General features: G+C 44.3%; 1 protein-coding gene across 2 annotated transcripts in view; it reads right to left on the bottom strand.

The window, feature by feature from the left end:
- The window catches only part of CLVS1 (clavesin 1), a 174,766-nt gene that overhangs the window by 12,847 nt on the left and 139,599 nt on the right, over nt 1-22,320 (bottom strand). Inside the window, exons 4-5 of one of the 2 annotated variants that reach the window (XM_025870636.2) lie at nt 20,357-20,467; nt 15,298-15,533 (exon numbers count right to left, since the gene is read on the bottom strand). In XM_025870636.2, the coding sequence (XP_025726421.1) occupies nt 15,298-15,533; nt 20,357-20,467 (347 nt within the window). The remainder of the gene's footprint in view (nt 1-15,297; nt 15,534-20,356; nt 20,468-22,320) is intronic. The other variant, XM_073892810.1, reaches the window with a different exon arrangement.

Here is a 22,320-nt window from a genome sequence, read left to right as displayed (position 1 = left end):
CTATAGTTTGAGCTACGTAATAGATTACTATGATTGAACTTGGATTATTGCTTTCCTTTGGTTCAAATGAAAGGTACTGGCTGATTTTCAAAATAACACAAAAGTCGGATTTTACAATAATGCATCCAGATCTATAGCCTGAACTATGACTTTGGTCAAACACCAAAGACTAACCAGAGGTATAAACACCTGAGGTAAGTGAATATTGTGAAAATATTTCGAATTAATATTACCCCCTTGTTCATTCATTCTTCATTCATGCTTCTGAGTGAGGCCTGGGAAACAAAACTGCAAACATGCTACATGCCCCACTGAGTATCCCCTTTGCAAAGCTAAACCCCCACCTGTGGTCTTGTTCCCGGTCCCTCTGGCAACCTCCAAGGTATCATTCCGCCATTTATCCTCTTTCTTCTATGTCAAATGACAGGACAAGGGCTCAGGACAATGGGCTCCTGAGCATTTGGGTCAATGACTGGATGCCTTTGCCTCCTTGAAGCCCTCCCAGGCCTACACCCATCCCACCTAATGCACGAGGCTCCTCCCAGCTTCATTGCCCTTCTTACAAATCGAGATTACATGGTCAAGCCCTTAATCTTTCTCTTGGCCATGCACTGAACTACCTAATAAAATCCAGCAAATCCCAGCCTTGGATGGGCCCAACAATGTGGCTCCTCCATGTCAGCCTTGTCGCTGATGAGAAATGCAGCTCACACTACTGGCAGTATGGAGGTCAGAGGTCACTGCATCCCCATTATCACCACTCCCGCCTCCCCGCCCCATCTTAAAACTGCCTTACACCTTCTATGTTTCCCTCAAAGCAAGTTCAAGTCCTCCCCAATTTTCCACACACTTTAGTTCATGCAGTTCTGTGTCACCTTACCCAAACCACCTCCTGCCCACCACCTCGATCTCTTTGGTAGGACTTGCCTACTTCCTGGGGAAAATAGTAGCCAACAGACCCATGCGAGCTGAACTCCCTTAGCTTCAGGCCTCCACATTCAGTTGTCTGGTTACTGTGGAGGGATCCTCTTCAACAGCGAGAGACAGAAACCTCCTCCAGTCAGGTTCTGGGTCCTAAGCCGTCTCACCTGCTTGGTGTTACTAATTATGTTCATATGTCTTCAAGTTCTCCCTCTTGACTGGCTCTGTGCTATTAGCCTTGAAATATCCTCCCCTCCCCATTTTCAATACAAGAGGAAGAAGAGGATGAAGAGAAGAGGAAGGCAATGATGAAGAAAATAAAAACAAAACAAAAGCTATAGTAGAAACACTCATATGCTTCTCCAGATACAAATATCTCCTCTACCTTCACAGCCAACTTTACACAATAATTGTTTCTTTTTTTAAGATTTATTTATTTATTTATTTATTTATTTGAGAGAGAGAGAGAGAGAGAGAGGACTGGGGACAGAGGGAGAGGGAGATAAAATCTTAAGCAGACTCCACGCTGAGTGCGGAGCCCCACGTGGGGCTCAATCTCACGACCCTGAGATCACGACATGAGCTGAAACCAAGAGTCAGACGCTTAACTGACTGGACCACCCAGGTGCCCCCGCAATAATTGTTTCTATTCTCTGTCTCCAATTCTCACCTCCCATCTGCTTCTGAGGTTGCTGCAATCTCCCCTCCACCCATGTGACTCCACTATAGCTCTTGCTAAGGCTACCAATGTGACCTTCAAGTTACGAGGCCCAATGGACACCTTCCAATCTTCATCTTACTTGGTATCTAGCCCAGGCAATTGAGTTGACCACTCTACCCTTCTTGAAACTTCCCTCTACCCCCTTGGCTCTGGGGACACCATACATCTGGTTTACCTCCTACCACTTCGGATGCTCACTCTGGACTTTTCCTCCATTCCTATGGCATGCATTCCTTTCTTTATGCTTTTGAACCCTTAATTTATGTTCATTCCAGAATCCTTTTCTGAGCTTTAGAACTATCCATGCAATGGCCTATGTGACTACTCTAACTGGATATCACATAAGTCTTCACACCAACCATGTCCAAACCTGAACCCCTAAACCTTCTCCCCCAGTCAGCACCTCCTCCAGAGCTGCCCATCTTGACAAACGGGACTGCTCTCCTTCCAGATACATGTGCCAGGGACCTCCAGTTGTTCCTGAAACCTCTTTAAGGTATTCCCCATAACCACTAGATTGTTAAGTCTTATTTTACCCATCAAATGTTTTGAGTCTGTCTTCTCTCTGCCCCCATCCCACCACCATAATCTGAGTTTCCACCGTTTCTTGCCTTCATTGTCTCAGGAGCCCCAGATGGTCTCCCCACTCTTACTTTCTCCCACTTCAGCTCAATCTTCTCACAACAGACAGAGTGAGATTTTTAGTAAACCCAATATATGCATGTCACTTCTTGCTTAAGATCTTTCTATGACTCTCCACTGCTCATAAGTCCAAGTCAAGACCTATGTGGCCCTGCACAGCAGGCCCCCGTGTACCTCCCTGGCCATTCTTCCCCTTACTTTCTGATCTTCAACCTCTCTGATGTTTTTTAGTTTGTTTATTTTTTAAATTCTGTACTTCAGGGGTGCCTGGGTGGCTCAGTCGGTTAAGCGTTTGCCTTCGGCTCAGGTCATGATCTCAGGGTCCTGGGATTGAGCTCCACATCGGGCTCTCCACTCAGCGGTGAGTCTGCTTCTCCCTCTCCCTCTGTGATCCTCTCACTTTCACAGTCTCTCAAATAAGTAAATAAATAAATCTTCTAAAATCTTTTAAAAATAAAAACAAATAAATCTTTTAAAAATAAAAAAAAAGAAATTCTGTATTTCATTGAGTCTGAGAGGTCATCAATTATAGAACATGTCCTGATTTCAGAAATTTCTAATGTAAGAAAAAAACCATCTTATAATTGTTAGAACACTGTAGTTCCTGCACGTGGCCCTGCCCCTTCCACATCCAAGGTTTCTGCTCCCACATCACTCCTTCTTTTGCCTGGGGAACTCTTCTCATCCTTCAAGTCTCAGCTTCTGTGTGAGCTCCTCAGAGAAGCCCTTTCGGACCACCACGATGGTCCCACCACAGGTTGGGACTCCCATTATGCACCCTCATGGTGCACTGGAATTTTACAGAGTAGTCACATAGGCCATTGCATGGATAGTTCTTGTCACGGTGATAATGAAACAGGCTTTTGTATAGTAACGTGTTTAAAGTCTTTTTTCCTTAACAGATTATAGACTCAGAGCGGGAGGTAATCATGCTATCGTCAGCAGCTAAGATTTAACCTTGCTTCATGTAATCCTCACAGCGCCATAATAAGGTACATCTATGACTACCCGCCACCCTTAGAGATAGGGAAACAAGGCCATAGAGAGATAGCTGCTCAGGTCACATGACTACTAATCTGAACCCCTAGAATCTGATTTTAGCTTCCGGTCTCTTAACCACTTTTATCCTATACTATATCTACTATATCCTAGTAGGCACTTGGTAAGTATTTGTTGAATGAATGAAGCCTTCAAAAAGTTAAATATTATAAATATTGTTAATAGAATTCTAGAAACTAGGGGAATTAATAAAACTAATGAGTCAGTTTTTGATAAACTCAGAAACAATTTTAAATTCTAATCAAACATTGATCACAAAGACCATGTCACTGTCTTATTCTATTATGGATGGTTGGCAACAATTTCCTCATCACTCTACAAAGCACCCTATTCTTAACAGCATTTACTGTCATATATTTCCTTCCTTCCTTCCTTCCTTCCTTCCTTCCTTCCTTCCTTCCCTTCCTTCCTTCCTTCCTTCCTTCCTTCCTTCCTTCCTTCCCTTCCTTCCTTCCTTCCTTCCTTCCTTCCTTCCTTCCTTCCTTCCCTCCTTCCTTCCTTCCTTCCTTCCTTCCTTCCTTCCCTCCTTCCTTCCCTCCTTCCTTCCTTCCTTCCCTCCTGTAGTTTTTGCCTCCCTTCTTCCCTATTTGCCTTCTTCTTTTTTCTCCCTCATCCTCTCCTTTTCCTCTTCCTTGCTTCCCCACAAAATATACACTGAGCCTCTATGACATACTAGGGAATATGTAACGCACAGGGTATACATTGGTGAATGAAAGCGCACAGTCTCTGCCCTCAGAGAGTATATAATGTATATAGAAGGGAGATTTCATATGGAAGTAAAACCAACAAATATGTGATTATGGAATTGTGATCCCTATTAAGAAGGAAACAGTTCAGTGATAGAGATTAGCAGGATGGGAAGGGCAGGACCCATGGGAATGGGGAGGGTGCAGAACTCCTTTCAGGGGAGTAGTTGGAGAAGCCAGACCTGATGAAGGAGGAGTTGGCCACCGGTGAGGGGGGGAGCATCCCAGGGCAGGGGAGGCTCGAGAGAAGGACGAAGCCTGGCACACTGAATTGGGGGCAGGAAGCCAGGGTGGCCCAGGCCTGCGATATGGAAGAGCAGGCTTTATCTGACGCAGAAGACCAAAGGGAGGTCTTCGGAGGCTGTCAGGCCAAAGAGTGGCATCATTACCATTTTTAAAAATTACACTCAGGACTAGATGGATAACAGTTTAAATGAGAGGGATGGAGAAGAGGGAGAAGATTAACAAAGACCAAGAGAGGGCAGGCAGAGACTGCCTGAGCGGTAAGTGGGAAAGGAGGGCTGTATGAAGGCGAGGCGGCGGTTGGGGGGTGGGGGTGGGGGGTTCCTGTGTTGCTAATTCCTCCCTCTCCTTGCTCTTGCCTCCCGTTCCCTGCATTCACTGTGCCTGGCTGTCCATTGGGTGCAGGGCTCCAAGGGTACAGAAGGCCCAATACTGGCTCCCTGCATAAATTAAGGCAAAGAAGAGGGAAATAACCAACAGCAGTCTGACTTCTAACCAGGGATTCAAGACATCTGCCTCTAAGCCCTTACCACTAATGGTTGCTGGCCTCTCTATTAGGGAGTTGGGAATTTTCATTGTTAGCAGGAAACTTCCATGGGGAAAGAAATCAAAACCCTGAACAAAATGGAAATCCTATGAACAAGGCTGGGGAAGAAAGGAAGCTACTACTTATTGTGCTGCCTCCTCTGCGGTGCTTTGCAGACTTCTCCCAATGCTGCCATTGGACCCTGACAGCGACCCCCGGAGGTTAGAGCCGCTTTATACTTGAGGAAGCCAAGACTTGGCGAGGTTACGTGACTTACCCAAGGTCACGTAACTAGAAAAATCAGAGGAAGAAAGTGATCAGAACCCACATCTACTCTGATAAGGGAAGACCGAGAAAAAAGGACAAATAGAGAGGCAAAGAAAAGCGCAACCACGAAAGTCACACGGCCACAGAGCTGAAGCAGGCAGACCATAATTAGGATGCGGTGCCACATGCGTGCCCCCCTGACGCCCACCCTGGAGAGCAATGGAGCAACGTGAAACGGGGCTCCCTGCGGCAGATCGCCGCAATAACAGGAACACAACTGCCACATCTGAAGGGGGACCATGGAGGAGTTTCCAATGAGAGGCTGGAAGCTCAAAAATGCTCTTCTGTGGCCTCAACGTAGAAACTCAAACACTACAGTTCGGACACCCTAAGCCCAAATGATATGTACAACAAAGGTTTCCCTTAGGTTTCTAAACAGGCACTGCAATTCTGTATGCAAGCAGCACATCGGTTTCAGGAACAACATTGCAAAGAGATTTTGATCACGTGTTATGCCAAATACTTGTTTTCATCCATATGATCATCAAAGCTTATAAGCGAGATTCATTGCTGGCTATTGGATGTTGGGCACAAACAGCATCAGCTTTATTGGAATCGGGCAAAATGTTTGTTTACCAATAGCAATATGTTCACAAGAAAGAAACATTCTTTGTTTTTCTTAACCAGACTATAGCTCCCTTTCCAACTAGCCGCATCTGACCATGGTGCTCCGATAAACAGGAAATCATTTCAAGAACATACATCGTGAGCCACCAAACGGTTTGCACTTGGAACTACACAGTCATTTAAACCACATCTGTTTGTTGCCCTTGAAATCAACCCTACTTTGTTGCTTTGCCAGGAGCTTCGACCTCTTTATCTCTTAATTTTTCATGTCATTCTTTAAAAAAGAAGAGAAAACATGGCCCTGAACACAACAGTTTATCCAGCCCCATTCATTCTCTTATTGACCAAATTCATCGTATAGATTTTCTTTCACTTCGATGTTACGTGACTATATAGGATGTGCTTGCAAGGAGATGCCCCCCTTCAATTCTGCCACAGAGAAGAAAGCTGTAGAAAAGCAGGAGATCCATCTCAGCCAGACGCACGAGCAGTGAGGAGACTATGCAGCTATTTTTCTTGGTTCCTTAAGAAATGTTAACAAATTCTTGGGAGCATCCTTGAAACACAGCAGTATCCAATAACCGACATAAAATGCTGGGCATTCTCGGCTTACCCAAGGGGTCTTTGCTTCTGGGAGTGGTGAAGTCTCAGACATTAGCTGGCTAAGCAGGAGTGAGGGACACCCCAAAATTAAGAAGTTCAATCTTGTTTGAACTGGAAACTAGTCACGAGCCAACTTAGAGGGCAGTAGAGACTGTGGGTCATTCATTAAGAAATGATGCATTATGTGATTTTATTGAACGTAACATCCATATGGAACATCTGTTCCCGGGCCACACAGTAAAATGGACCTTTTTGCCCTGATTGCTTGGAAGACAAGGGTCCTCCTGTTCCACACTGCCACCCCTCATTCTTTTCCTATGGGTTGTATTTCATGATGATGTATGACTTCTGCCGGAAATGAGTAGCTATCCAGCAAATGCATACATTCACCCCATAAAAAGAGGACCGCATGCTGGAAGATCGCCAAGGTCATGGCCAATTCTATTGACAGCTGAAAACAGTTAAACTGACTTTTACCACCCAGGCAGGGGCCAAAATTTCCTTCTGGCTCAGAAATCTGAACTCAACCCAGGCATTCCCCCAGCTTCTCCCCTTCCCCCAAATCGGATGGCTCATAATGTCTCTATGACATCTTCCTCACTTCTTCTAGGAAGGGTGTTTAGGAAACATAAAGATAGAGGCATTTGGTCAAAAGGATCAGAAGTAATTCTACCACACAGGGCAGCTGGCCAAGACCCCAAAGCACTGGCCCCTCAGATTGCCCAGCATATAGTATCGACCAGGGTGGATTGTTTCTCTGAAAGTTGGGGGCCATTCTTCACTGGTGCAATCGGAGATGTCGCTTGGTTTTCTAAGGGTTCCTCCTCTATAAATACTTGTCTGGATCTCTGATAAGTGCTGAAGTTTTAATAAATAAATAAAACAGGAGCTATTGCACATACTTAACCAAACCTTGTCTATGATCAGGCTACACCAAAAACTAAGGCAGGCATTTCTGGCGATTTCAAGAATTGACGGTTTTGACTCTATGAAAGTTATTATCACATAGCTAAAAAACAAAAGCCAAAAGCCTGAAGACAAACATCTTTAAATGTAAATACATAGTGAAGGCACCTGAATCATCACTGTGTCGGGCCAACTTAGAAAGCTGGTGCAGAATTAATAACCAAACTGTTAGGATTGTGCTCATGTGCGTGACGGGTGCAATGTTGCTACTTTTTGCACTGAAGTGCTATGCTGACACTGGTCTTTTGATTCCCTGAAAGACAGGGGCCTGTGGCCAGCTCAGAGGAGGTGCTCAGTAAATATCTGCTGGAGAGACAGGGCCAGGGTGGGTGTGGCCATTGCTCCCCGCCCTGGACTCAGCAAGTTAGAACAATCTCTGTGCATCCACTCTGACTCTGCTTTTCCTCCGAGTGACTCCACTGGGCCTGGGTGGCTGGGTGTAGTGATAACTCCGTGCCGCTCACCTGCTGCTCAAGGGAAGTAAAATATGTTACTCTGCTTTGGTAATTTCTGAGCTGCTGTTTCCTTCTTTTTCTTCTTTTTCAATATTTTATTTGTTTATTTGAGAAAGAGAGGGCATGAGCAGGGGGGAGAGGGAGAAGCAGACTCCCCGCTGACCTGGGAGCCTGACGTGGGGCTTGATCCCAGGACACTGAGATCATGACTTGGGCCGAAGGCAGATGCTTAACCAACTGAGCCAACCAAGTACCCCTAATTTCTGGGCTTCTGAGAAGGAGCTGTGGTTCCACTCACATCAGATTTGGAGTTTCTCTTTCAGTGCTGAGACATGAATCTCTTTTGGAAAATTCATGAGCCAACAAGACCACCTCGTACTTTAGATAAAATAATACTCCTTTTCCTTGTGTGGCAGATTGAGTCCAGATCAAAACAGATAGGTACACCTGAGCCCATGGGTGGTGACCTCCAGGAAACAATGAGAATGAAAATTTCAGCCCAGGTTCAGACCAGTTGGGTCTCCATGAACTTAAATCGGCCTCCTGATTTTCCATGTTGAACGCTGGCATGGTGTTTATCTACCCTGGTCTCTGGGAGACAAGTGCACAGAAGGATTCCTACGATAAAATATCTTTGGCGATACAGATTTTTACCCTGCGAGGCTTCTCAGGACCTTGACTATGATAATTAGAAGAAGAAAAGTATTTTTTTTTAATCTAAGCACTAGTAAAAAAAAGGGGGGGGCATGTCTGTGCACCATTTACTTACACTTTTCAAGCTACAGACTATTAAATATGCATGGAACACCTGCCATGTGCAAGACACTATGCTTCCAGAAGAAGCTAGCTGGATGGCTGTATAGAAAACCCCCAGACCAAAAGCCAGGAGGCTTGAGCCTTAGTCCCAGCGACTTCACATAAGCAGTAAAGGGCAAGGGAATGAACAGGTATTTTTACATTGTTGTTTATAAGCCACAAAACTTAACAGAATTTACCATCTAGGAGACTAAAATTTAAATTAAATAGTAAGTAACTTGGTTTTTATTAAAATTAAAGATCTTAGGCTCATTCTATGAAATAATACTGATTACATCATGGCAACATGAGCTTGTCATTACTTAATAAATGCAACATTCTCTCAAGAACTTATATATATACCACATGGGTGGCAAAAGAAGAGGTCCTTGGTAGCAGAAAGGCCGATGATGCTTAGGTAAACTTTAAGACCCTCCTCTGGTTCTAAAATTTCCTAAATCCTGATAATAAGGGGAATAAGAAAATGCACATTTATATATAATTTTAGTGTTTTATATACAATTTTCATGGAGGATGTTTATCCTGCAAACAGAAGCTGTCTGCCATGGTACAGCCAGAGGAACTCATTCAAGATCAACTCAAGAGAGGATGGTGTTAGATATAAGCTTTCTCTCCCTGGCTGCCCTGGCAGAGACCACCTGCCTTTTGGCTATGGGGCTGGGGGGAAGGGGGAGACACAGTTTTGATCTGGTCCCTTTCCCTTTCTATGCCAATCCTGTGTGGTCCAGAACAGCACCCGGCCCCACCACCAGGGCAACCACATGCCCCAGGCTCGGAAAATCAGCTTCCTCCCTGCTGGCCAAAGTGGTGGCTTTACTCAGCAGAGAGCCGAACTTCTCAGAGCACGCCCTCTTACTTTTACCCAGAAACGCCAGGAAAGTTTTCTATGTCTTTGAGATCATCAACTCCAGGGTGGATAGATAGCGGCCCTGACAACGAAGTTTAGTAGAGACCAGCGGAGTAAGGAGGCAAGACATTCTGGGCCACCTGTGCCGCCTCCCAGGCTGCAGGGGGCGGGTCACACCTGTGCTTCCTGAGGTCGGGGTCTGAGCTGCGTTCTTCCAAACCACCCGATCTGCAGAGCAATCTGCACTTGGACGGCTCCAGCTCTGGGCGAAAACCCCAGTTCCTTACTTGGAATCCAGGTCTTGGGATAAAATGTGCAGGAGGTGTATTACCAGTAATCTTTAAAAAAAATCTATATATGTGTGTATGTATATGTATCTGTATATATTTCAATATTTATACATATTTATATATATACACACACAATATAGAGTATATATATGTCTGAGTACATGAACACATTTATAATATATACAAATAGGTGTTTTTTTAAGTAGAACTTCTCTAAAAATGACTAATCGTCCTCCAGGAGTTCAAGAGAGTGTGTTTTTCTGTGTCTGTGTATATATAATATCGATAGCCATTTAGAGATTAAGTCTAGAACAAGAAAGCAATTAATAAGCAATAATTAATAAGCCTAATAATTGAAAGAGATATCACAAAATCTACGCACTGATGGAAAGACCATGCCCTTGCTTCATGAAGCAGAAACATCAGGCTGCTGGGTCCCGACCCCAAGCCACCCCTTCCTCCTTCTTAGGTGACAAAAAGCCCCTCTGGTTTGGGCATATCTGCCCTTGTGAATCAGGGGTGCACTCCTGCCTGAGACGGCTTCATCATGTGGGACACAGGGAGAGAAGCCTGGGTCAGGGGCGCCACCCATGAGCTACTGGAACACACAATTCTGTAGTCACCTCACTCTGTGACGTCTCGTTATGTGAAACTATCAATTGTCCATAGCGTTTGAAGCAGTCCAGTTGGAGTTTTATTTTATTTGCAGCCCAAATCATCATAACTATTACGGAGCCGATTTACTGTTATTTGTTGGACCGTTTCATTAAGTTGGGCTACCTACTCTTCAAGCTGAAAACAAGTCCAGTGGTAAATTAGATAGAAGGAAACAGAGTGCTTCTGACATACATAGTTCCAGGAACAGAAAGTGACGACTGACGACTCAGAAGCAAGGAAATAGAGTAAATTGTAAAACAAAAAACAGAAACAGGAAGGTAAAAGTAGAACACTCGGGGTCATTTAGTAGCGGAGTAGAGAATGCCACACACTCAAAAGCCCATAAAAGCATCATTTTCTTAAAGAAGAGATCAATATTGAAATAATCTGTTTAGAAAATTTTCCATCTAAAGGAATATTTTTAAAAAGATTTTATTTATTTATCTGAGAGAGAGAGAGAGCATTAGTGGGGAAGAGAGGGAGAAGCAGGCTCCCCACTGAGCAGGGAGCCCGATGCAGGGCTCGATCGCAGGACCCTCGGATCATGACCTGAGCCAGAGGTAGACTCTTAACCGACTGAGCCATCCAGGTGCTAAACTAATAATTTTTTTTAAGTTTTTCTGCTTAAGGGTCGAATCAAATTTATCTGGAAGAAGAAAAGAGCTTGTTAGACCTACTAATCCCCTGAAAATTTTATACATCTTGGATTTTCCTCTACACATGCCAGAAAGCATTGTTCTGAGCCACTTGGAACTCAGAGGCTACATTATAAATAGTGACTAGGTTCCAAAGACAGTCCACAAAAGTCCATTTGACTCTAAACGGACCTGAAGACTGGTGGGAATTATGGTGGCAGGGATTGGGACTCTGGGCAGTGTCTACCCATTGGAAATTGGAACGTTATCCCACAGGACAGGCCCAGGTCATCTGGCTCAGACCAAGGAGGTACTTCCTACAGCCATGCTACAAGGCACACACTGCCCTGTTAGCTGCCTGCCCATCTCTGGACAATGCACACTAAGGCTAGCTGACAGCCTGGGCTGGAGGACAGGTAACCACATCAGGTGGGAAGCTGGAAGAGATGACCCTTAAGATCTCCCATTCTGTTTTCCATTTCCCCATGTCCCTATGGGTTCTGAAGGCTCAGAGATGCTATGAATGGTGGCTGTTCTGTCCCTGTATTTTCTCAGTCACCACAGACTTCTATCAGTGAAGCACCTGACAACAGGCACAGTCCCACAGCTGGGGTGGCCCCTCCTTGCTGCATCACTGCTGGTACCAATCTCCTCACAGCCCATCCTGCCGCTGCCTAAAATCCCCAAGAAATGGGGTGCACCCGGGTGGCGCGCACTCAGTTAAGCGACCCACTCTTGGTTTCGGCTCAGGTCACGATCTCAGGGCCCTGAGATTGAGCCCTGCGTCAGGCTCCGTGCGGAGCACAGAATCTGCTTGAGTTTCTCTCTCCCTCTGCCCCTCCCCCCTAAAATAAATAAATAAATAAAGTCCCCAAGCAACAGTCCAAGGATGCCACCACCAATGAAAGCAAGAATGAGCAGGAAACCTTGATGGTCTTGGTAAGGTAATGAGAGGTACACAATTACTAGTTTCTCTGGCATAGTCTTGGATTTTGACTTCAAAATCTTACCTTTCCAAAGCCTGCCTTTGTCCAAGAAGACTTCTCTAAGAGTCTTCCTGGTTGAGATTAGTGAATATTTCCTTAGAATATTGCAGCAGGTTCTTACACCTCCTTTGTAGTACCTCTCTCATTCTGCACTATATTAGGGTTATTTGTGGGAAAATCTTATCTCTCTTAGTAGGCTGTAAGATCCTATAAGTCAGGATCCATGAAAGCCAGGAGAAATCAGCTCTGAGTAATTGGACAACTGTACCAAGGGTGGGGTTTGTGGGTAGCAGCTCATTCCACATTAATTCATTCATAGGCAGCAAGCATGTATAGGGTGTCTGTGTGCGTCTATTGTGTGCTGGACATTGAGTTTGATTCTTGAGGAGGGTGTAAAGCAAATAAATGTTATTCGAAGACTTTAGCCTCCAGAACTCACCGTCTCATAATGGAGGCTATCACCTCCTCTGATCCTTAACGTCAACTCAGAGGCAGAACTTGGAGTCAGGACATGTCCAGTCACCCAAAAGAGATATAAGTCTGTAACTGATCATCTGGAGAAAAAGTGGCCAATTCCTACGTTATGCCACTGGACTTTGGACATTCCAACAAATATGAGGGTATGATGATTTATCGAAGTCTCTAGAGATAAGGTAGGGACCAACCACAGGAAGGGTCATTGTTCCTGCCCGTGGAGGGACCGGAGAGAGAAGACTGGCACTAGAGGCGAGGCTGGAAAGTATGAGGGAAAGCAGACAGTGTGTCATATCTGACAGAGGACAGGAATGCAGAGTGCGGAGCCAGGCTGCCCAGCTCTGAATCCCAGCTTGGCCATTTACTAGCTGTGTGACCTTGAGCAGTTGCTCAACCTCTCTGTGCCTCCGTCCTCACTTGCGAACTAGGAATAATGATCAAGCCTTTCTCGTAGAGTGATGGTGAGGATTTAGAGAGTTAATGTGGGTATGGGCTCAGAACAGTGTCAGTAGTGTGAGTTGTTACATTATCATTACTGTGCTGGGGCCTGGACTGAGAGTGGGTCGGCACCTGGGCGGGACAATCTCACCTATACCAGTAAGGTCAGGCCCTTTACTGTAGAGATACAAAGCCAGCCTCTCAACCCCATGACCAACACTTCCCAGAGAATGTCGGCTGTTAACCTGGGGAATAAATCAATTTCCAGATCGCTCCAGCCTCAGCAGAGAGGCTTTACCAGACATGTGAACGCGATATTCCCAATTGAGCAGGAAATGTGGAGATCCTCCCTCCTGGACACTCTCTCTTGCTTCAGGACATCAGTGTAAGCCCAGTTATCCATAGGAGACTCTAACAGTGACACTCTTTCTTCCCCAAATACCTCTACAGTGTAGTCAGTCTTCATTGCTTCAGTATTAGCTATGGCCCTCATCCACCTTCTGATGGCTTTTAGTCTACATTTCCCTGTGAATTCCATGACCCTCATAAAAATCCAGAACTCATTTCTCTGCTCAACTATGTCTGGTGAGGAGAAAACAAACATGACATAGAATGGTCCTGCCATCCGGATGATGATTAGAATTCAAGCCTGAGAATATCAAGTACTTTTCAAGAGTCTGGGGAAGACATTCTCACACATGCTGGTGGGAGTATCCATCTTGAACAGTCATTTTGGAGGGCCGCTTGGCAGTGTGGGCTAAATTTAAAATGCACACACCCTCTGACACAGCGACTACAAGCTCCACGTTTACCTGAGGAACTTCCCGTGAGAACAAAGGAGGCATATCAAGGACTTACACCGAGTCTCTTCATTCGAAATAGAGAAAGAACTCAGAAATAAGCTAAGTACCCAGTAAGAGGGAAACAGCTAAACTGTGACATATTCATCTATTGGAATACCATGCAGCATTAAAAGCATGAGATGTGTCTAGATTCACTGGCATAGAAGGATGTGCATAATAATATGCTATGGGATAAACTGTGCCCTGCCCCCCCCAAATTCATATGTTGAAGCCCCAACCCCCAGTACCTCCGAATGTGACTCTATTTGAAGAGAGAGACTTTAAAAGAGGTAATTAGGGTAAAACAGTCTTTAGGGTAGGTCCTAATCCAACATGACCGGTATTGTAGAAAGGGGTTAGGACACAGACACACAGAGGGAAGTCTGTGTGAGGACACAGGGAGAAGGCAGGCGTCTACAAGCCAAGGAGAGAGGTCTCATAAGATACCAACCCTGCCAACACCTTGATCTTGGACTTCTAGCCTCCAGAATTGTGAGAAAACGCATTTCTGTTGTCTAAACGACCCAGTCTGTGGTACATGGTTGCAGTAGCCCTAGCAAACTAATATCCAATATGCGATATTTTCCGTGGGTGTGGATAGATGCAGGTAATATATGGAAAATGGAATGGAAGAGTCCACCCTAGTCTCATAACAGTGGTTACCTTTGGGAGGAAATGGGTTTGAGATTGGGGGATTATAGCCTTAAAAATAAGGTCTTAATTTTTACAATGAGAAAGCACTCGTCTATTATTTGTACATCGATTTTAAAAATCCCTCTTTCATGGCACTCTGTTAAATTCAGTATGCAATACACGTCACCACCCAGATGCAACAATCTTTAGAACTTCATTCCACGTCCACTCCCACCGTTGCACCCCTCATGCACCTGTTGGCCACACCAGAATATCCCATCCCTCCGATGCCTCCATGCCTCTATGCCTCCGTCTATCCCCTTTGCCTAGAATGCCTTCTCCTCCTTTTTAAGCCTGGGTTGCTGATTTTCATCCTTCAGAGCCTAGCTCCGGTGTCACCCGCTTTATAAACATGTTGACAAAAGTCTTACGACAGATTTTCCCAGGCCACGCTTCTCTGTTCTTTTGATGTCTTATTCACATGCGTGTTCCCAGGGCCCATCAGTGTCTATAGGCAAGTAAATGCTCAATAAATGGTTCTAAATGCATGGATGATAGGAATGCTTTCTGGAAGGTTGCTTTTTCAATCCAGGCCATCTCAAAGGCCCAACATTTCATTCTCTGTGTGTTAACTCAGGCTCCCTAGAGACGAGCACTGTAATCGTGACATGATCAAGGTCCGGCCTTTAACTGTTTCCTTAATACAACAGGGACAACTCGATTTCTGGGCCAGCCAAGCCCCATTTGCTTTCAATTCTAGTGAAATCAGCTGAGAATGTATTGCAATTTATTTTATTCAAGTTCTGTGCCCATAAAGGTCTTCAGTTACTTAACCTGCAATAGGCCCAAATCAAAAATGCTTATTGACCTCTGACTGGGAGGCTCTGATAATGCAGGTCTTACCTCTTCATCGGCTTGGGGGAGCATTCTCTCTCCAGATTGGAGGATGTGTGTTTCACGTGCATGGCATTGTAGGAAGTGTGAGTATAGTCATTTTCATCACTGTAGTCTGGACCAAGTAACGTCCGGGCCCAAGTTCCCATATCATAAGGAGGAAGGGTTCCTCCAAATTCAGAGGGCAAAAATTCGGGGTGGATTAGCTGGTGAAGGCTGTTTAAATTGTTTCCATGCAGGAAAATCTGGGGAAAGGAAAAAAACAATTATCAACAAAAAATCCAAAACATATGAGCAACTATTTAGCTTAATACACAATTTGGCAATGACAAATTGGATGCGCTGCTGGTGATCATGGTGTTTAAAGAGGCATTCACTTTTGTGTCTGCAGCTTAATCTTCATAAAATGTTAATTTATTGCTCAGAAAAGGGGCTGAATTAATAGTCCTTAAAAAATGAAGTTTATGAACAAATTGGGTATTATTTGGCCATGGCCCAAATTTACACATACAGTAATCTCTTAACTATCCCTGCTGCTAAAAAGGGTAGCAATGCACACCATGCAAACCCCCAGTCATGCTTCCCGTGCATCCCCACATTGTTCTGTTCCTCCTGCTCCCTCAAGGGCTTCCTGCCCTCTGTACACGCTCCGTGCCCCCATCCTTTCCAGGCCTTTGCCAAGCGGTAGCCTCTTCCTCAGTCTGTCCCAGAGACACCTGCGCCCTCTGGTTCTCCTCCCTGCTGCCCCCAATTAACTATTATTTGCTGACTTCTATTTTTTCTGATTTGTTCATTTATGTCTTGCTTGTCCACAGGAAAGGAAGAATACTCAGGAAAAGGGATGGGGTTTTCTTACTCTTTTAATACATTCCCAGATCCCAGGGTGATGTGGGCACAAGGTAAAAACTCCATCCATTAGTCAGTGGAACTGAAAACTGTGGCCTGAGAACTTATGGATATTTTTACAGCCATCTTCCATTTATGTCGGGACTGAGGGCTAACACCCAAATAAGTTTGCATCTTCTGAACGTGTAATGAATGGTGGTGGAAACTGGCCAAGCAGGGGAGAAAACATCCCCAAATTTCAATTATTTTCTGACAACTCCATAAAGTGGTTAAGCCGTAAGTCAAGAATGACCATTTCCTACAGTTTAGGAATTGACTTCTGAAAGTCTAGTTAAAGTCCATCTGTAGAATGATATCAGTTCTCACATTTCTCATTGCAAGTTCAACACACATAAGTTATACTCAAGTGCAGGACCACTGATAATACATACACAGGTGTACACACACACACACACACACACACCACAGTTACGATTATGCAATGTAAATGTGACTTTTTAAAATACTTAAAAATAGGAGCACCTGAATGGCTCAATTGGTTAAGTGTCTGCCTTCGGCTCAGGTCATTGTTCCAGGGTCCTGGGGTCAAGCCCCACACTGGGCTCCCTGCTCAGCGGGGAGTCTGCTTCTCCCTCTCCCTCTGCCCCCGCTTCTCGTGCTTGCTCTTGCTCTCAAATAAATAAATAAAATCTTTAAAAAATAATAATAAAATAAAATACTTAAATATAGTATAATATACCATAAAATTATTATCAATTATGTTATATACTATAGACTATATTATTATATACTATGTAATAAAGGCATATACTTGCTACATTGTTCCACTGTATTGATTTTAACTTATGATGTAATGGCATCATTTAAAAAGGAAAGGAACAAGAAGCTAAGTGCTAACATTCCTCAGAAGAATACTGTAGCACTTCAGAAAACTATGTACATTTTCTGACATTGGATCTCAATTTTAATAAGAATTATTGCTCTCACTGATATGAGGAATTCTTAATCTCAGGAAACAAACTGAGGGTTGCTGGAGTGGTGGGGGTGTGGGAGGGATGGGGTGGCTGGGTGATAGACATTGGGGAGGGTATATGTGCCATGGTGAGCACTGTGAATTGTGCAAGACTGTTGAATCGCAGACCTGTACCCCTGAAACAAATAATACATTATATGTTAAAAAAAAAAAAGAAGAAGAAGATAGCAGGAGGGGAAGAATGAAGGGGAGTAAACCGGAGGGGGAGACGAACCATGAGAGATGATGGACTCTGAAAAACAAACTGAGGGTTCTAGAGGGGAGGGGTGTGGGGGGATGGGTTAGCCTGGTGATGGGTATTAAAGAGGGCACGTTCTGCGTGGAGTGCTGGGTGTTATGCACAAACAATGAATCATGGAACACTACATCAAAAACTAATGATGTATGGTGTATTAACATTTGTTATGTGTGGTGATTAACATAACAATAAAAAATAAAATATTAAAAAAATAATAAGAATTATTGCTGTTGAAGAAATTCATGTGTTCTGGCCTTTGCAAAACACCTCTCAGGAGGAACTATAGTGTTTGAAGCATGGACAAGCTGGAGATAAATATTAGCCCTGGTATTTAGAGCAAATATTTGTACCTTCCCACCCAAAACCTCCAGTTCTTTTTTTAAAATTTTTTGTACTATCAATTTTATTTGTGATCTTCACTTTTTCTGTTTCAAGTTTTTATTTAAATTCCAGTTAGTTAACATATAGTGCAATATTGGTTTCAGGAGTAGAATTTAGGATTCATCACTTACATATAACACCCCAGTGCTCATGCCAACACTCATTTGGGCCCTCCTTAATCCTCATCACCCATTCGGCCCATCCCTCCACGCACCTCCCCTCCTGCAACCCTGTTTGTTCTCTATAGTTAAGAGTCTGTTTTATGGTTTGCCTCTCTCTTTTCCCTCTTATGTTCATTTGTTTTGTTTCTTAAATTCTACATATGAGTGAAATCATATGGTTTTTGTCTTTCTCTGACTGACTTATTTAGCTTAGCATAATACCCCCTAGTTCCATCTTCATCATCGCAAATGGCAAGATTTCATTCTTTTTCATGGCCGAGTGATACTCTATTATATAGAGATACCACATCTTCTTTATCCAGTCATCAGTCGATGGACATTTGGGCTCTTTCCATAATTTAGCTATTGTTAATAATGCTGCTATAAACATTAGGGCGCACATGTCCCTTCGAATCAGTATTTTTGTAGCCTTTGGATAAATACTTAGTAGTGAAATTGCTGGGACTAGGGGAGCTGTAGTCTTAACTTTTTGAGGAATCTCCGTACTGCTTTCCACAGCGGCTGCACCAGTTTGCATTCCCACCGATAGCCAACATCTCCAGTTCTTAAAGGATAAGCAGTGCTGTGTAAACTGGCCCTGTCTCTTGGGGCTCTGTGGGATGGAAGAACTCAGCAGATAGGAGGCTGGACTCTTCGCCCGTCCGATTCTGTTCTGTGCCCAGAGCTCCTGAAACTCCCTTCTATGGTGCAGCAGCATGTGTAAATTGCTTTGTAGGAGGAATTCCACTAGCTCCTTTCTGAGTAGAAGATGCAGCCACTGGGAAGCCTGAAGCCATACTGGGAACAGTCTAGACACTTCTCTGTCCTTAGCGCTGTTCTGAGCCTTCGACAGATTGCAAAATGCTTCCAAATGTCTCTGCCTCCTGAGGCTGGTGAGTTCTAGTTCTTAGTTCCATCCTTGTTTGGGGACAGGAGAATTACCCCTCCCATACCCTGCTGCAATGTTTCCTAAGGATCTGGAAGCATCTGAGGTTTAGGAGTTAGGGACACTGCAGAGTGTGTACGCCGACTGAGGGCCCTCATATCATCATTCCCCCCTGCATACTCAGACTCTTCCCCAGCACGGGGTCCCCTGGGTATAGGGGCATATGCAAGGTGCTGTTAAGAATGACCTTGGTCAGGGGGCGCCTGGGTGGCTCAGTCATTAAGCCTTCTGCTCAGGTCATGATCCCAGGGTGCTGGGATCGAGCCCCGCATCGGGCTCCCTGCTCAGCCGAGAGCCTGCTTCTCCCTCCCCCACTCCCCCTGTTTGTGTCCCCTGTCTCGCTGTGTCTCTCTCTGTCAAATAAAAAAAAAATCTTTAAAAAAAAAAAAGAATGACCCTGGTCAGGGGTGGCTCAGGCGGTTAAGCGTCTGCCTTCGGCTCGGGTCATGATCCTGGGGTCCTGGGATCTAGCCCTGCGTTGGGCTCCCTGCTCAGTGGGAAGCCTGCTTCTCCCTCTCCCTGTTGCTCCCCCTGTTTGTGTTCTGTCTCTTTCTCTGACAAATAAACAAATAAAATAATAAATAATCAAATATATTAGAAAAAAAAAAAAAAAGAATGACCCTGGTCAGATTCCCTTGAGAGGTAGTGCACCTGAAGTAAGTGAAATCAGGAAGTTTGAAAGAAAGGAAGCTAAATGGTAAAGAGAATGAGAGTCACTGAGTCGCTACCGCGTGATTGGCATTACACGACCTGCTTTTCATATGCTGCCTCTTTAAATTACCCAACAGCTCGGTGATCGGGGTGTTGGTCTCCCCGTCTTTCTAAATGAGGAAACTGAGATTCAGAGTGAGTGGTGGAACAATGTTCAGTCTCTCTGCTAATCAGAATGCCATGACAAACCCTGGCTCTGATGGAAGGTGCTGGCCTCCCAAATGTCATCAGCTGATGCAATTAAGACTTTAAAAGCTTTCTTCCTAAGAGCATTATTATTTCTCGTGAAGAATGCTTTCCCAGCCTCAAAGGTGATGGAGCTGGCAGCGATGACCCAAGAGCCATAGGGAAGAAAAACAAATGGTAAACATTCTTCATCACGATAATACATTTGCAGGACAAAACGCTAGCTATTAAAATATGCCGTGAACGGAAAGCTGCTTGACCCCATAGCTCCCTCGAGCATTTACAGTAAAATGGGCATCTGGTATTTGCATGCCTTCAAAGTTTCCTTTGGTTTGTCACTGGGACTCTGAAAATAACCCAGTTCTACTAAATTATTGATTAAATCCAGGCCATTTGCAAACTCCAGCTGGGCTCAAATGCTCAGGGAGTGCAGAAAAGCAGAAAACCCACAGTGCAAAATAAGGAGAGAGGGAGCGAGAAAGAGAGAGAGGGGAGACAGAGAGATGGAGAGGAGGGTCCAGCAACTGCCCCTCGGGAGCCCCCCATTGGGTGTTTGTTTTCATTACCCGCTTCCTGGTCTTGTCTTTAAGGAATGGCTTGATGAGCGTGTACAGGGCATGAATGTACCAGGGTTGGTTGACAAAATGGACTCCTCCGAAGCGGGCAGGAAAGCTGTCCTGGGGCGGAAAGAGAGAAATGCACACCAATTAGCACACATTCCGGATTGGACCGGGCCCGTAGGACCACAACCCTGGGAACAACCTATTTCTTCCCTCTGACAGAGGCACAAGCTAATGGTGAGCAAGCAAGCACACCTCCTTCCTGGCTGCTACCATTTCCTCTATCCCCCCTTGCCTCTCTCCTCCCCTTGGACTCCATAACTTAAAAATCGTGCATAGGTGCTGGCTCTGTCCTCCCAAGTCACGATGGCATGACCTCTGATGCGGTACAGGAGTATGTGTGACCCAGATAGTCAGGGAGTCCAAATTCTCCCATGTGTCAGGCAACCAAAGCTTCAGGTCCCCCAAGCCCTGAGCACACACTCCCTCTTCTCCCTCACTCTCTGCCTTCCAGCTACAACCCTCTCTATTGGTGTTATCACGACAGCAGCTGAACTTTCTGGGCATAGGAAGGGACTGGAAAATGATTTCAAATGATCCAAAGAGCTGGAGCTCTCTGGAATCCACCAACGTCTGACAGCATTTGCTGGCAACATTTCCACAAAGGGCTAGATCTTTCTTTCATCCCGGGACCCACACAGTAGGGTCCAGGGAAGAGATATTTGTTGATGGATGGGCTAGCTGGTCCCCCTAACTGAGGGAACATGGGCCTCCTCTTCTGCAGATCAATATATTTTGTACATATCAGGAAATGAGAGCATCTTTCAAATGCTTCCAATTTTAGAATCCAGATCAGGGCGCAAGCTTATCTTTTAGACAAACTGAGAAGCAGTTCTCCACGCTAACTAGATCCACAAAATAAGGGCCCTTGACCATGAAGTCCAAGCTAGTCCCACAGCCCCAGGACCTGAGTTTTTGATGTAAGGCCCCCACAGATTGCATTGCATTCATCTTGGTTAGTGGAATTTAAAAAGGAGGAACAACTCATTCAATTTGAATTGCCAAGTGTGCTGCCAATCAATTTCATCGCAACAAACATCTTTGTAAAATGTAAGCAAGAAGAGATGAAAGCAGAAGGAGCCTAGCTGCCTGAGCTAACAGTTCAGGCAGCAGTCTGATCCCTGAGGGTGTATGAAATGCCTTGCCTGGGTCCTTTTAGTAACAAGGCAAGAGGGTTATTAACCTTTTTTCAGAGCCCTGTGAGTCTACAGGATCCCTGGGCATCTTCCACACCGAGACCTAGTTCCCAATATAAGTCCCTAAACTGTGTACATAAGGGTTGACATTTAAAAAAAACCTAAAAATTATTTTTGCCTCTACCTACACATTTTACAGAATACAAAGGAATTGCATATTTTGAAGATAAACCAGATGATTTGATTAAAACTCTTCGTTTTGGAGGGTATATTTTATTTTATTTTAAAAAATTTAATGAAACCACCAGGCAAGGGTAGAGAGGCTTTTTATACTAATTTGTACATATGTCATAATCTCTCACTATTCCAAATCTGATTTTAAATAGGTAAAAAATTTTAATAAGGCTGTCTTTTCTCTTTTAGGTAGTTTGGGATCTAAAAATTCTTTTGTGCCTTAAAAAAAAAATCATTCCCCAAAGTTTTTCCTTAGCATAAGTGCTAAACACTAACCTCGCTCTTTTTGGTCCCTTTGAACTTGTTATTCAGAAATATAACTCATTATCCCACACTAAGTATGGGTTCTGAAAGACTATAGAAGAAAAGGTGAGTACTATAAAGGGTTTATCTATAAAACCAGGGCTTTACTATCTTTTTCTAATAGGTCCAATAAGAGGGTTTTTATTTCTATTGAAAGCCTGTTGTATTATACATTTTTAGGTTAGTAAAGTGGAAGAAAACTCTGTAAATAATACTCTAGAGGCAGTAGGCAAAATC

This window comes from Callorhinus ursinus, unplaced genomic scaffold, assembly GCF_003265705.2.
Source record: "Callorhinus ursinus isolate GAN/ISIS: 27379988/994484 unplaced genomic scaffold, GSC_fseal_2.0 scaffold5, whole genome shotgun sequence".
Classification (NCBI taxonomy): Eukaryota; Metazoa; Chordata; class Mammalia; order Carnivora; family Otariidae; genus Callorhinus; species Callorhinus ursinus.
Note: the sequence above shows the minus strand (reverse complement) of the source record. Positions and strands in the feature narration are given on the sequence as shown.